The sequence below is a fragment of the Vanessa atalanta genome, chromosome Z, assembly GCF_905147765.1.
Source record: "Vanessa atalanta chromosome Z, ilVanAtal1.2, whole genome shotgun sequence".
In the NCBI taxonomy this organism is placed as follows: domain Eukaryota; kingdom Metazoa; phylum Arthropoda; class Insecta; order Lepidoptera; family Nymphalidae; genus Vanessa; species Vanessa atalanta.
The window spans coordinates 13,913,157-13,930,838 of NC_061902.1; the positions used below are offsets into that span (position 1 = coordinate 13,913,157).

The 17,682-nt window shown below is 30.8% G+C and overlaps 1 protein-coding gene across 13 annotated transcripts in view; it reads left to right on the forward strand.

Moving 5' to 3' along the window:
• LOC125076319 (basement membrane-specific heparan sulfate proteoglycan core protein) overlaps window positions 1-17,682 on the forward strand; it is a 156,605-nt gene that overhangs the window by 100,638 nt on the left and 38,285 nt on the right. The window contains exon 2 of one of the 13 annotated variants that reach the window (XM_047688436.1): window positions 8,169-8,314. The exons of 11 other annotated variants lie outside the window; for them this stretch is intronic. In XM_047688436.1, the coding sequence (XP_047544392.1) occupies window positions 8,230-8,314 (85 nt within the window). In that variant the 5' untranslated portion in view covers window positions 8,169-8,229. Of the gene's footprint in view, window positions 1-8,164; window positions 8,315-17,682 lie in introns of those variants that run through there. One more of the 13 variants, XM_047688437.1, reaches the window with a different exon arrangement.

Genomic DNA, 17,682 nt, shown 5'->3' on the forward strand with positions numbered 1-17,682 from the left:
ACCGTACCCCACGGTATGCGGCACGAGCGACAGCGATTATGAATTATTTGCTTAAATTAATCTGTCTCAACTAAGATTTTTCGGCTAATATCTTCAATCAATAATGTACTAAACATTAAGTTACTATATCTTAAGTTGGTATATATCTCAAGTGTATTTTTATCGAACTAATAATGTGTACAATTTTTTTTAAATATTCGCACGCTTCAGCTTATCAGCAACGGTGTTTTATAGTATCGTCCCCCGTGCACGCGATACCCGCTCATCACGAAATTAATATCAGTTTCAAAATAAGTGTCCTGCAATATCGTCCTGACAATATAAATTTCATAATGTTGAATTTGAGCAATTTCACCTTTCGTTACCAACTGCCGTTTTTTACTGAAATTCGATGCTAAATTATGTCAAATGAGACTTATTACTAAAGTTGTCTTTTTCGTATTCCCTACCTCTTTCAAAATATTTATATTGTTAGTGGATTTTAGACACGATCATGGCTGTGACTTCATTTAATTTAACGAAATTTTCGTAAACTTTTCGATTATTAGCATTTCATGAGAATATTTTTATAAGCAAATAATTTCGAATAAATATTGTTACTTTATATTTTCGACTTCTAGAATATATTCCTTAAGATTATTATCTAAGAATGCCTCAATATTAACATCAATCCGACATGAGGTCGTATGTCGCTTAGTTGATTATTCCGAACTTGGAAAACAATGGATGTCATCCCCGAACAGGTATTGTCGCAGAGACAAGACATAGACAATGGTGTCGTATTCCCTGAGAACTAAGAAGAAGTAATGTAATACGACCTTTATTGTTTTTTTTTTTAAGATTCTTAGTCACTTTGTGATAAAGGAACTTTTATAACTTAGTAACAAGAGTATAAATCTTACAGTTTTATTGGCTCCATGTTTAAACAGATTCAATTGTTTTTTTTTCTTATTACTTTCCACGTTCGATTTAAAGTTACAAATACATCATATGGATAATTAATTCATATATTCAAAATTTATAAGAATAACTTAAAACTATTTTCAAAACAACAACAAAACGAAAATACAATCACAGGATATATACCTGGTTCTTAATTAGCGTTTCGCATGCAACTTTTCTTTCTCTTATATAAAAAATGATATTTTGGATGAACGATCATGTAATAAGTAATAAATAATGGTGTTATACATGTGTTTTGAACTGAAATCCAATAACAAAGGGATAATATTAACCGATTTTTTGACAAAATTAGTATTTAAAGATGTTTTGAAGGACATTATCGATGTTACGTTTTTTCAAATAGAAACAAAAGATTTTTTTAAATCTTAGCTCGTCTCGCTGTCGGGATTAGTCCTCATATTTTTTTTAAGCAGAATGTTTGGATATACCACGCTACTTCAATAATGTTTCGTGCTTATACTGGATAGGTTTTCATGTAGGATTCCTTCACGGCTATCTATTATAATCACAAATTAAGCCTATTTCAGAAGTCGGAAAATCGCAATTGTCGCTTTAGATTCCTGTATTTTAATCACTGTCTAGCTCAACCTCTTCTTAGAAGTTTTTAATAATTTAAAAAGATAGACTAAGACTTTATTGTAATTGGTTATATATTAAAGTAATGTTACAGTATTTTCTTTTGAATTAATGAATGTAATAAAAGTGGTATTTAAATAACATATTTTAATTTATTGTTCATTGAAACCATACAAAATATTTCTATAGCGCACGCTGAAGGCAAACAATCATTGTATATCAATCTATTTGATTATGTTATTACTTAGCTAACTATAAAAACTTTGTGGCCAATTTATATTACGTTAAATTGCTTATAATACAAAGCCTTTGTCCTTGCCGTAGAGTAACTTTTAGACAAGTTCTTTAACAAAATATTTTGTAAGGTTTTGTTACAGTATAGATATATATTATAGTATCTTGAATTGCAACTGTAATTAACTTTAATTTTTAACTACATTACATTACATTTATGGGTAACGAATTTTTGCTTCTATCGATAATAGTTAACAAAAACAGTTAGTAGGCACTAACGATCACTAATGATGACGAAATGTAAGCACAAATAGGAAATGTAAACAATAATTGCCTTACTTATAAATTATGTTTAGCGGCTGTTTGATAAAAACAGATTTCTCTCTTTCTCGCGTCATTAATTTTACATCCAAAAAAAGAGAACGCAGGTTTGATGAACAGCTTGCCCTCAAAACAAAAAAATATGATGCAACATTTTAAAATTAAAAAAAAGCGATAGTTCGAAATTAAAACGAAAATAACTTAAACGGAATTTGCTTTTCAATAAAAAAAAATATACACATTTTATACATATTTATAGAAAGACACCAAAATTTCTGATTGTATACATTTCATTATAAAATTGAAATTCTTAATCGTATTTATTTATTACAATAATTGCGGACTAATCATTTCGCACTGCAAGGGATCATTTGCAATACTCCTTTAATTTTTTTATTGAAAAAAAAAAAGTATCCTGGGTTACTCATGCATAATTTATTATGGTATTATGCCAGAAGACTTTACGCAAGTGCGGACGACAACTGTACAAAGTTTCAACTCAGTTGAATGAACGATGCGTGAACGCATAGAATACGAACGAATACAAACATTCACTACGAGGTTCTATTTAATATCACCTGTTAAATAAAAGCTGACATCGGTACGTCAGGTCTGAGCAACTGAATTTTAAAACCAGTTTGACACAACCGATTGAGCTGAAATTTATTTTAGAAAATATACAGTAAAAGCATATTTGAAAGGTCAAGGTTTTTCATATAAAATAAACGATTATTTTTTAAATAAAATACATATGTGTTACTTTAGTATTTTTACTTGCTATAAAGTACTATATTAGTTTTCGCTCAATGATATATAAACAATACTGATACGTATTCTATATGCGAAGAAACAAAATAAAAATCGTTTGACAAATAAAGGAGAAAAAGGTGCTGAATTGTTTTGCCGCTGCTTATGTATATATAGATATTCTAATATGTATTATTTGCAATATTATTGTGCAACAATTACAAATCCTATATAAGGCTCAACTTTAGCACGTTGACATTTATACAAGATGTAATAATATTTAAGTACTTTATGTATGTAGAATGCCAAACCACTCTTCGTTCAATGATACAGCCCGTAAACAGTACAGTCATCTAAGCAGCTCTAAAAATGATTGTAAATTATATTTTCAATGGTGTCAACATTAAATCGGAATTGAAAAATGCGCGATCATAGTCTATTAAAAAAGAAAAAAAAAAGTATTATTCACATTGTATAATGTAATATCGTCGTATCACATTCCAATGAAAGCGTTATATAACCTAAAAATGTTATTACTTAATTTTCACATACACGGAATTCATTTACCTTAATTGATGGCACTGATTGAAAAATAGAAAATGGTACCATTAAAGGCGCGCGATGATTATAGCGAGCTGTCTTTGGGAAAGAATGACATACTTTGACTCGGGTTGAACTCTGTACAAACAGTTTTTTGTTCAGATAAAATATGAAGATAGACCTTCGCCTTCGTGTTCGTTCGTGTAAACAGTTTTATATATTGCTTCAGTAATAATTTTCTAATGTCATTTCAAATTGATTAAAATGACATAGCTGTGGTTATGATTGTAAGTAATTTGAGTGATGTATTGATTTATTTTCAATCATTTAAATATTTAACGTAACACGGCATAAACATCTTAATATTGTACTTTTGAGTCTTCATTTGATAACGAGAAGCCTAAGAGTTTATTTCTATTTCGTTTCTCCAGCGCTTGATGTTTGATGCATTAAAACCGAAACATGTAGGAGACGACTTATAAATTAAATTACATACTCGTATAATTAAGTGCTTCTTTCTCCTCCAAGGGAGAGGATGCCTTTAGCCCAGCAGTGGGAAATTTACAGGCTGCTAATGCTAAAAAATAATAATAATAATTAAGTGCAATTCCAGAAATGCATTCTCGGATTGGCTAATTTCAATTCCACTGGACCACCAAAATTTGTATGGTTCCAAATCAATTTTTAAGTTTATAATCAAATCATAAAATATTAATGATTTGCGTTGTTTTATAACACTGACAACCTAAATGCGGTAAGCGTTCGATAAAAAATGCGTTTTATTTCATATAAATATAAAATAAAACATAAACTATTAAAATACTAACCTATAGGAATATATTTCAAAGGAGTTAAAGTCGTTTAAGTAAGTTGACGAGGTACGAACAGTCGGGTAGAAAACGTACATTAGTCGAGAGCTTGGAACGTGAGAAATAAATGAAACAGATGCACTTCACGTTAATAATCATTAGCGATGGTTATATTTGCGAAAAAAATAAACACGAATATAAAACATGTGTTTATACTGAATATATTTCTCTGCGAATCGAAACGACCATTCTCACATATGGAAATGAATGACTGAAAAAATATCTTGTCCTGTTTACTTGCCTTTGAAAGATTACATTAAACAAGAAATTTATTTGTGTCAATTTAGTAGTCTAAATTTAAACCGTTTCCTCATTTATTATAATGTAAATTAAGATTTATAAACTAATTAAGGTGCATTACCGTTCTTCGAGGTAGCTTTTCATAAAATATAATCCTACTCGAATAAATAATATTTTGATAGCGTGATATTGTGGTGGGATACGCTCAAAACCTTCTTCAAAGGGAGAGGAGGCCTTAGCCCAGCAGTGGGAAATTTACAGGCTGTTAATGATGTAACGTTGATTTTCAATATATATCCAATAGTTAACGACTTATAAACGAATAAAATGCGACTATATATTAAAATGCATAATCCTATCCTCGGATACATTGTTTAATATTATTATTTAAATATGGAATCTCTTATCAATTTACTTGGAATCGAGGCAGCTGCATGGAATCGGTGACCTATTAGGGCTGGCTGCCGTCCTTACACCAACTCATCAGTAAATTACTATTCTTTACGTAGATGCGCTTAGGCAAAATTGTCTTACCTATCGGCACCCACGCGGTAGTGTGGCTCTTATCTATTCTGTCGATACAACCTACGCTTTATTTTAGTGTAATAGCACACGGTAACATATCTTTATCTCTACGTAGTATAAAACAAAGGCGCTTCCCACCGTCGGTACGCTTAGAGATCTAATTTAAACAACGGAACAGATTTAAATGCGGTTTTCATCAACAAATTTATTGATTTAAGAGCTACTTTTTATGTATAATACATGCACATTAAGGTAAAACTAAAACCACGAATTTTTATTTTCAAATATAAATTTCTTCAATCGAAAATGTTTGTATAGAAATAAGTTATAATTATTTTAATCATATAATCCATATAAGCGGATATATAGTATATGTAAGAAAACATGCATATCACCGATAGTTGGAAGTTCAAACCCATGTACGTTCCAATGTTTATATGGTTACTGAGTAGAAATAATTTATTTCGAGCTTGGTAACATAATATATGTCTCGGGTAAAAGACTACCATGTTCGTATCCACCAAACTGCATCGACGCAGCGTTGTAGAATAAGTTCTAAACCTTCCAATAGTGGAGCGGACTGAAACCAGAATAAGGCTGTTAATCTTACACATTTTGTATCTCTAAGTTCCCTTATCTTCGTATCAGTGATTAATATTGATTGTAAGAAAATCATAATAAAAAAGGGCCTCTTTACATTAATGTAAAGATAACATATTTAACATAACATATTAACTATCTTGGTTTATTATTTCTACTTTCGATCGCACGAGAATCTTAAATGACGCGTCTTTGATATGACGAATGTGAAAACCAGATGCTCGGATTTCAAGGGCTTGGTTATAAAAATAATACGTTTACTCGTATTATTTTTGAACACATGTTCTGTTAGTTCCCAGAACGTAGTCAATAAATACAAGAATAATTTAAATAATGATGTAATAATCTTATCTATACATTTAAGAAACGTGTAATTTATTTTTATGTATTCGAGTACAGTTTCCGTGGGCAACCATAGCGGATTTTAATGAAAGTAAACTATACGTCGTCGGTCATTTTGCACACAAGCTTCAGTTCCATCAACTCATAACGTATTCTATTATTCTCAAGTCAAATTTAAGTACTCATTGCTTTTGCGTATATAATGTCATACAATTCAATTAGGTTTGCCAAGTTTCGTATCTACTATCTTTTGTTAAAATCCATGTGCAACCATTGTGGCTACTCAGCTGGCCCAACGAGTAATCCATTGTTATAGCAGTTTGTTGAAGGCTTCCCATCAGAAGGCACCAATGCTCATCATTCCCTACAATACATATACTCGAACAATAACAGTGCACTTAATATCTCGCTAAATTAAGAAATAAATTAATTTTTATAATTTGTTAAAAATGACTTTCCTCAAATCGTGTCCCTGATAATTTGTCCATTCCAAAACAAAAAATGCTGTATTCGTACTATTTATGGATACTATCAAACAAAGTCCGGTTCGAGCGAAAATTTGTAAAAGTTTGCTAGTTGCTTTAATACTAAAAGGTATAATTTTAATCGATACGGTGCACTAGTTTTGTTAACTTCACAATGCACTTTTCATGTAATCCAATATCTGGGTTTTGTCATCTGTACTAATAATTGTATACCGTTTGTGTTATATACCAGAATTAATTATTTAAACACGGCCACATTCACTAGGAACACAAAGATAATGTTATTGGAAATAATTACGATTTATTAAGTACTCAAATATTGTTTTATTATACGTTTGAATTTCAATTAAAATTACATCTTCTATAAATTAACAAAAACTGTTTTGTTTTAACTCACATATTAATTTTGAATTTCGAACGAGTATAATTATTTCCATATTTCATACAACAATCAATTAATATAAATAATGTTTTGTGTCGAATCGTATATAGATTCAAAATGTTATCAAGCAATGGTTCTTAAATTTGTAAAAGATTTAGCTTAGAGGCTCATATAGGCATTTTATCACTTTGATAACACGAAAATCCTTAGCAGCCTTGACTGTGTGTACATTGACGAGACTTTATCTTTTCTTGATTAGACCGATGTAATTTTTATGCTTCCGTTTAACCTTATTTTTTCGATCTTGTAATTTTAAAGGCATGAGTCGTAAAAATATAGATATTAACTATGTAATATTTAACAGTTATTAACACGTGTTGTCTAAGCACTGTGAAATGTGTTTTAGTCTTAAAAGAATAATTTAAACAATAATTATATCGTACAATCTAATTTGAAAATTAACTTTATTACAGTATTGATACCCGGTGTTAGGGTTTTGTGTAGGCTTGTCTATGTAGTACCACCCATTCCTTGATTATTCTATTCGCAACAGTCAATATTTTGTATTGCTGTGTTCCAATTTGAAAAAGTAACCCAGTACTTTAGATCCCATGTCTGAAGTCATACTAACGACGCACGCACCACGATTTATTTAAGTGTCTTCAAAAAAGTTGATAAACTAAACCAACCACCAATTATAACATAAAATATAATTGAAACATAAAACTCAGTATATAAAAATTATAACACGGCTTAAAAAATATTATAGTCTTACCATATATAAACAAAAAAAAAGAGACTCGGAAAAGTAAAAGTAAGATCTCAAATGTAATTGTTACTATTTTTACGAATAATCTTAATAACATCCGAAAACGGATGTAGTCAATATCAAATCAATCGCTCTTATAAATTGTACCAGGTGTGTACCTGAAACAAGCGCTGACTCTACAAAAAATCGAATGGTATCAAGTAACGTTGACAAAGCATCATGGGATGCACCTTTGATTTTAAGAAATCATTATTTAAAAGAATTAGCACGTATCACATGTACCAATATCAGCCAACGCATAAGTACTAAGTTCATTGTATCGTTCATTGATTGAAATTTATGTGTAAAATCGCCCTTTATAAAATTAGATATAAATCACAAACCATACATTGAACTCTATCCAATTTTACGTGTCTCAATTATATTCACTGGCATATCTTTTTTATTCGCAAATATTTAATGGCTTCCCAAATGGCAATCAAACTTTTCTAGCCTTTAATTGAATAAATATACGCGGTGTGGAGTGTGAATCGAAAAGTAATTGGGACTGTTGCACAACAACGATCGTTCAACAGAACTCGACCCGATTCGAGCCGGTGGCGAAAACAAAATAAATGCGATAACTAAGTGAATAAAATGTTTATACCTCATAGAGGGACGTTCGTGTCCCTTTGTCTTTTGGCGATCACGACTAGTCTGCGAGCCCAGAACTACATCAGGCGTAAGTATTATACAATGAAATTTATTATTGAAACAATTTATGTATTGTAACCGTATTTATTTTGTTGCAAGTTTTATTTTATACAAATTGTAATGTTACTGTTTTGATATTATGTTTCCAAGTAATGATCAATTTGTGTGTCAAGTGTTTTGTTTATTAAGTGATTATAATATTATTTTCTATAACAATCATATATCATAATAGTTCTGAAGGTTGCCGGTGCATTGGCTTTGTAAAGTGGTGACGATGTCCCATCAGTGGTCCATTTTCCAACCAACTTATTACGTTAAAAATAAAAAAAATATAATATAGAATTACAGAATTTACTTCTAGTAGGAAAAAGGCGAAAATGTTTCTTGAATTGAATTTTTAAATATAGTGTAAGTAGTTAATTTTGATCATATATCATATTATGAAAAGGTGAAGAATAATACGAATATAATAAAACACAGATTTTATTAATTGGAATAAAAAATAATTTACCTATTTCATGGTTAAGACTGTAATTCAATTATCGTTTTCTGTTGATTCTTGATAAGGTTTAAAATATTATTAAAAAGCCTGTAAGTCAAAAGCAGTACAAGCGAACTGAAAAATTAAAAATACTTAATCTTGTGCTGAATATTTTATTATTTTTTATATTGTGGGTGGAGGATGATCTCATAACTACCCACATTTAAAATGCGCTTAAAATAATAAAATGTTGCAAGAATAACCTTGGAAATATGCAGCAGATATATGTTTTTTTTTCTAAACTATCCTGATGATAAGCGTTATAATGTCTATGTTTAATAATGACGTAATTCAAGTGTTATTTAATACGAGCCTTATAAATGTCAAAGCGATGTTTTAAGTCTAAAACTTTGTAAAGCTGCTACCTCCGTTTGAATTACACTCACGAGGTTAGCACGAGGGTCGGGTTGATGCGCAAGTCTTAGCGCCCATACAGAAAAAATAAATATAAACCTTAAAGACGAGTTCCCAGAGAACTAATATCATATGAGATCAATAGAGTCATTATATGAGAATTTTGATTGGCTTATTTCTGTTTCACTTTAAATCTAAGATAAATTATATGTAATTACCAAAACGGAGTAATTACAAATTTTGATATTTTTTTTCGGATTAATACTTATTGTCTTAACTTCGTATTCTACTTTTAATCGTGAGAGTTATTTTGTTGTTGTATATTGTAAAAATATTTTGTATTCATAGCGTGCCTTAGTATTAATTTGTACGTAAACAGAGTAAACGATCACTTCCCTGTTTCGAGAGGCGTGTTTAATCACGCTTTGGGTCATTTCATCGTTAAGAAAATGAAGACACACCAAAGCCGAAAATTAATTTATATAATTTCTGAATCATTCATTATTTTATTGTTGTAACAAATAAAAATAAATAAATTCAACGACACGACTATATTAATAGAAAAATAATTCTTATTATCAATGCAACTTTTCTTACTTTATGGTTTCTAAAAATAAATATGTTCTTTGTATATCACATTATCATTATCAACGGAAGACAATATATATGTATATCTGTAGGTACTATTCATTTCAATGTAAATATTAAGATGATTTCTTGCACTCGGTTCTATATATAATATCAGAATCATCACATGAAATAAAATATAGAAATGAACTTTTATTGTAGCCCTTTGTAGATTTGTATGTCTGTGGGTTAAGGGGCGGGCGACAATCAAGCCGCTGTACACCCGCAAGAACAATAATTAATATAACACTCGTACCAAACACCCATTACATTAATCAATATTTAATTTATATTTGAGATACAAAATCATGTTTTAATATCACATGACAAAAATAATACTATGACGGTTTTAATCTGTGATTAGTATAAATCAAAACGGTGAACGTTTTTCGATTACCTATAATATAATTACAATAATTATAATGATTACAGTAAACATTGTTATAAATGAAACTATGAAATAAAAATAACAAAATCAGGTAACTGTTTAATTAATAAAATATAAAACGTAACATACCGAAAATGTTTAATTTATTATTAACAATGACAACACTGTTATCCAAAATCCTTTGCTAGTTACAAAATTAAGTCCGTCGCTGTCACTGTCACTTAACCGCATTGAAGTTGTCGATTGCTGCTGATTAACATCGCAATATCTTCATTCATTAACAGCCTGTAAACTTCCCACTGCTGGGCTTAGGCCTCTTCTCTCATTGAGGAGAAGGCTTGGAGCATATTCCACCACGCTGATCCAATGCTGGTTGGTGAAATACACATGTGGCAGAATTTCGTTGAAATTAGACACATGCAGGTTTCCTCAAGATGTTTTCCTTCACCGCCGAGCACGAGATGAATTATAAACACAAATTAAGCACATGAAACATTCAGTGGTGCTTGCCTGGGTTTGAACCCGAAATCATCGGTTAAGATGAAAGCGTTCTAACCACTGGGCCATCTCGGCTCTCTCAAAACATGTATAATACCATTTTTGTGCAAATGGGTATTGCACTTGTGACTTTTAGTAACACTTCAGTTAGAAACTAAAATGCTAAAAACTTATACTAATATCAAAATCTATGATAATAATCTGAATAGCAAACACGAGCAAAGACACATCTAGTTATCTACAAATAAAAAAAATTGTTCCTTAAATTTGGCTTCGACTAAAATGCATTTTTTTCTTAGTAGTAATTTTATTCGATAAAATGAAACTCCATACCAATAGAATCCTGGTCATGAGGTATTTGATCGCATAAGATAAAACTTTTTAATATTCATGGCTCTTTGAGGCAGGCTCATGTTTGGTACAAAGTGGGTTTTTCAATGTCGCTAAGATGTAAAGGGCTCTCGTATACGCCCAATTAAGCAAAAACTGTGAACTTCAACAGCAAATCGCATTAAACGATGCCTTTATGTATGAGTGTAATGACAAAAGAGGATGACACATAATTAAAAACCTACCAAGTTATTTTATTTTTATTCGAAATTTAAAATTTCAATTCATCTTTAATATTCATCAATGTACCGGAAACAATTAAATTTAAGTGTTATTTTGTAATATTTATTTGAAAACGTTATAATAAAATCATATCTAATACTAAGATTATTTATATAAGTAAGTGGATGTTATGATGGTAATGGCTGCATTTTTATACGTCCTAATTTTTATCAAACGACCCACTGGGGTTCACGAAAGATTAACCACTGAGGGAATGATGATATTAGCATGACAGTAAGTCGTAAGCAGGCGGGCCTTCTAAAGTTGCTCCTCCGTTTTGTAGCTTGTAGTGCTTGTGTATTAAAATGAACATACTTAATAACATCTATTAGTAATATTGTATATTATATCTGTATTATATTAAACTATATATTAAATTAAAATAACACACATGACAAGAATAAATAACTTTGATCCCTATTAAATAAAAATAATAATAAATTAGGCTTAAAGTATTTTTTTTATACGGATTGTTGACTAAAATAAAATAAAACACTTCCGTATCGGTTCGAAATGTTCAATGTAGACAAATACTACATATATTTAGTGGTATTATATATATTTTATATATTTATATATTATATTTATCGCCAAAAAGAAATACTTAGTATTTTTGTGTTCACAACTTAGGTCCCAAACTTTGTGTCACTTTGGCGATGTACGTTTTAATATTTCTTGCAGCGCCATTGTCCATGGGTCGCCCATTTGCCTACCTTTATAATAATAATAAGCACGTATGTGGCACTTGCAGAAAGTTACAATAGTTCCAATAATTCTCTCCACTACTGGCATCATACCCAAACAAATACATGTATCTCTAAAATCTTTAAATCTTCCAAATTTCCTTTATGTAAATATGCAGAAGGCCGTGATTCTGAACACTTGCAGAATTGTACGTAAATTTGTAGCATCAGAAGGGGAACGGGAATTGCTTTAAAGCTTACAGTTTTTAAGAAGTGTCTGACCACTTGGCTTCGGCCCGTGAGAATGACGGAAATACCGGCTCAAAAAAATAAGCCGAGTTGTTAAGAATAACAATAAATATAATAATAATAATAATATAAACAGCTGTAATTTCAACATTGAGTTGTGTATTAGTGTGTGAGAGATTATACTTACAAACAAGGTTTTTTCGAATCGGGATCACCTAATACACCCGCTTTGCATATTTCATCAATAACCATTGTGTCGTTCTTTTACTAACGATATACAAATAAGTATGCCCAACTGCTTTATTAAGACCCGTCTCACTTTGACAGCTAAGCGTGTCTTTGTAAATTTAAATCGGTATTGTTAAATATGTTTGTTGAACTTAAGCTTGGTCGGCCATTACCCTGAATCGCCGCTTAGAATTTTTAAAATACTCATGTTTTGTATAACAGACTTGCGTCGCGTTACACACTATTTCGAAGTACCTTCGTTTTTGCTTTTGCTAGTCTTGAATTATAAATTGGTCAAGAGTTATATTGTCTACAGATTCAATTCGAATTCCTTTGTTTATTATATATATATATAGGTACACTTATTCAACAGTCAATGTAAAAATTTACACCTAATATTTTTATGATTATTTACAATAATTTACAATAAAACAGAGAAGTGGTCATCAAAGGTGATCATTTTATTTACATTGTGTTCTACTGCTATGTATGAACGAACTCTATATAGTAATAGTTTATTAATTTAACATCTATACTAATATGATAAATGCGAAAGCAACTCAATCTGTCTGTCCGTTACGTTTTCATAACTAAATCAATGAAACGAACTAGATGAGATTCGGTATGAAGTTTAAAAGTTTGAATATCAAGGGAAAACATGTTTCTACAATAGGCTTTTTATACGTTAAGCCTACGACTCCCTAACACATCGATGCCGTGTGTTTTATTAAATTTTATTATAATGCCATTTTTTATTTAAAATATTTTCTTAAAAGACAAACTATTTTACTGTATTCAATATTGCATATAAGTCGAGATGGCCCAGTGGTTAGAATGTGTACATCTTAACCGATGATTGCGGATTCAAAACCAGGGAAGTGCCACTGATTTTACATGTGCTTAATTTGTGTTTATAATTCATCTCGTACTCGATGGTGAAGGAAAACACAGTGAAGAAACCTGCATGTGTTTAACATCAACGAAATTCTGCCACATGTGAATCCACCGACCCGCACTGGAACAACGTGGTGGAATATGCTCCTAACCTTCTACTGAAAATGAAGTGGGAAATTTACACACTGTACATGTTGTATAACAATGGAAGTACTTAAATCTATTTTCATTTTTCCATTTTAACTAAATGCCGATGAAATCTGAGTCTAATAAAGAAGGGGCCTGACGTAAAACCACGGGGACAATTTGGTAATAAGGGAAAGGCTGTGCCTGGTGCAGGTTGACTACTTATAACACAGTTTAATTTATTTGTCGATTCTACCTTGTTTGGGACCCATTACGTTAGAGCCTTTAATATATGAAAATTATTTCAGTGGATGCGGTATTAGTTAAACTTAACAATGATGATTTCTTTTACCCGCACCCGCCAAACACGCCTTTTTCACAAAGGCGAACTTTGTGAAAAAGGGCAGGTTTTATGTTACTTTTCTTTACAACTGATACCCATACACGTTGTATGCTAAATTCATGATGATCTATTAAGGAGATATACGCGAATACGTATCAAACAATAAACAAATTCACATTCCCCATACATAAAATAGAGATATTAGCTCAAGATGGTTAATATTTTCGAATAAAATAAGTTTTCGGGTTAATTATTTGTATATCTCAATAAAGATTTAGAGGAACACTTTCAATATTTTAGATTACGACACTAAACAAGAACAAAACACAGTTCAAGAAATTATTTCTATTCGATTAAAATTTATTTACGTATTGTCAAATAAACTTCTAGCGCATCCATGGACTTCGATTTATTTATCAATCTATGTTGACAGCCGCGCTTTTCCTAAAACTGTCATGACCTTGATATGTCTACTTAATATATTACGTTGTGACATTTTATCTGCATTTTAAATATGGTCGGTCATATTTCAATAGACTATAATATAATATATATGTAACTAACAATAGGGAATATCATCCAGTATTTTATCAGCTCTTGGATTTTAAACAGTGGACCTTTCTTAGGTCTACTTTAAATGGCACCACTACGACCTCTTTCCCTCTAGATCCAGTGATATCTGACTGTCTTCTTTAGTTCATTTTGTCCGAGAACCAGTGCTTTATTTTCTGTGTTGTAGTCTCCATTCGAGGACATGTCCCAAGTTTCTAGTCTTCCAAACGAAGCGCCCATTACCGCTTCAATTTGCTAACTCTGCGAGCTAAGACGTTCATCTTTAATTTTTTACGGAAAACATAATTACGACTTTATATATTTCCCCCTTTAAGAGAATACTAAGCATTTTACTTTATGTAGTCAAACATTTCCGATGTATAAAATACAAAAACAGAATAATTAAAATAATTGTATTATCAGTCGAATGAAATTAAAAAAAAAACGGATTTTCTGCAAATAGAAATATCTGACCTGGCGAACTGTTTAATTTTAAATATCATATACATATATATATATATATATATATATATATATATATATATATATATATATATATATATATATATATATATATATATATATTTATATATCAGGAGTTACTTTTTTCTCATCTATCATCAACGCGATTTTCTTTTTTTATTTTGTTCTTTTTCGGTAAGTTTTTTACGATCTTTAAAGTTATCTATAAAAATTCACTCGTATATTATATATATTTTATATATTTATATATTATATTTATCGCCAAAAAGAAATACTTAGTATTTTTGTGTTCACAACTTAGGTCCCAAACTTTGTGTCACTTTGGCGATGTACGTTTTAATATTTCTTGCAGCGCCATTGTCCATGGGTCGCCCATTTGCCTACCTTTATAATAATAATAAGCACGTATGTGGCACTTGCAGAAAGTTACAATAGTTCCAATAATTCTCTCCACTACTGGCATCATACCCAAACAAATACATGTATCTCTAAAATCTTTAAATCTTCCAAATTTCCTTTATGTAAATATGCAGAAGGCCGTGATTCTGAACACTTGCAGAATTGTACGTAAATTTGTAGCATCAGAAGGGGAACGGGAATTGCTTTAAAGCTTACAGTTTTTAAGAAGTGTCTGACCACTTGGCTTCGGCCCGTGAGAATGACGGAAATACCGGCTCAAAAAAATAAGCCGAGTTGTTAAGAATAACAATAAATATAATAATAATAATAATATAAACAGCTGTAATTTCAACATTGAGTTGTGTATTAGTGTGTGAGAGATTATACTTACAAACAAGGTTTTTTCGAATCGGGATCACCTAATACACCCGCTTTGCATATTTCATCAATAACCATTGTGTCGTTCTTTTACTAACGATATACAAATAAGTATGCCCAACTGCTTTATTAAGACCCGTCTCACTTTGACAGCTAAGCGTGTCTTTGTAAATTTAAATCGGTATTGTTAAATATGTTTGTTGAACTTAAGCTTGGTCGGCCATTACCCTGAATCGCCGCTTAGAATTTTTAAAATACTCATGTTTTGTATAACAGACTTGCGTCGCGTTACACACTATTTCGAAGTACCTTCGTTTTTGCTTTTGCTAGTCTTGAATTATAAATTGGTCAAGAGTTATATTGTCTACAGATTCAATTCGAATTCCTTTGTTTATTATATATATATATAGGTACACTTATTCAACAGTCAATGTAAAAATTTACACCTAATATTTTTATGATTATTTACAATAATTTACAATAAAACAGAGAAGTGGTCATCAAAGGTGATCATTTTATTTACATTGTGTTCTACTGCTATGTATGAACGAACTCTATATAGTAATAGTTTATTAATTTAACATCTATACTAATATGATAAATGCGAAAGCAACTCAATCTGTCTGTCCGTTACGTTTTCATAACTAAATCAATGAAACGAACTAGATGAGATTCGGTATGAAGTTTAAAAGTTTGAATATCAAGGGAAAACATGTTTCTACAATAGGCTTTTTATACGTTAAGCCTACGACTCCCTAACACATCGATGCCGTGTGTTTTATTAAATTTTATTATAATGCCATTTTTTATTTAAAATATTTTCTTAAAAGACAAACTATTTTACTGTATTCAATATTGCATATAAGTCGAGATGGCCCAGTGGTTAGAATGTGTACATCTTAACCGATGATTGCGGATTCAAAACCAGGGAAGTGCCACTGATTTTACATGTGCTTAATTTGTGTTTATAATTCATCTCGTACTCGATGGTGAAGGAAAACACAGTGAAGAAACCTGCATGTGTTTAACATCAACGAAATTCTGCCACATGTGAATCCACCGACCCGCACTGGAACAACGTGGTGGAATATGCTCCTAACCTTCTACTGAAAATGAAGTGGGAAATTTACACACTGTACATGTTGTATAACAATGGAAGTACTTAAATCTATTTTCATTTTTCCATTTTAACTAAATGCCGATGAAATCTGAGTCTAATAAAGAAGGGGCCTGACGTAAAACCACGGGGACAATTTGGTAATAAGGGAAAGGCTGTGCCTGGTGCAGGTTGACTACTTATAACACAGTTTAATTTATTTGTCGATTCTACCTTGTTTGGGACCCATTACGTTAGAGCCTTTAATATATGAAAATTATTTCAGTGGATGCGGTATTAGTTAAACTTAACAATGATGATTTCTTTTACCCGCACCCGCCAAACACGCCTTTTTCACAAAGGCGAACTTTGTGAAAAAGGGCAGGTTTTATGTTACTTTTCTTTACAACTGATACCCATACACGTTGTATGCTAAATTCATGATGATCTATTAAGGAGATATACGCGAATACGTATCAAACAATAAACAAATTCACATTCCCCATACATAAAATAGAGATATTAGCTCAAGATGGTTAATATTTTCGAATAAAATAAGTTTTCGGGTTAATTATTTGTATATCTCAATAAAGATTTAGAGGAACACTTTCAATATTTTAGATTACGACACTAAACAAGAACAAAACACAGTTCAAGAAATTATTTCTATTCGATTAAAATTTATTTACGTATTGTCAAATAAACTTCTAGCGCATCCATGGACTTCGATTTATTTATCAATCTATGTTGACAGCCGCGCTTTTCCTAAAACTGTCATGACCTTGATATGTCTACTTAATATATTACGTTGTGACATTTTATCTGCATTTTAAATATGGTCGGTCATATTTCAATAGACTATAATATAATATATATGTAACTAACAATAGGGAATATCATCCAGTATTTTATCAGCTCTTGGATTTTAAACAGTGGACCTTTCTT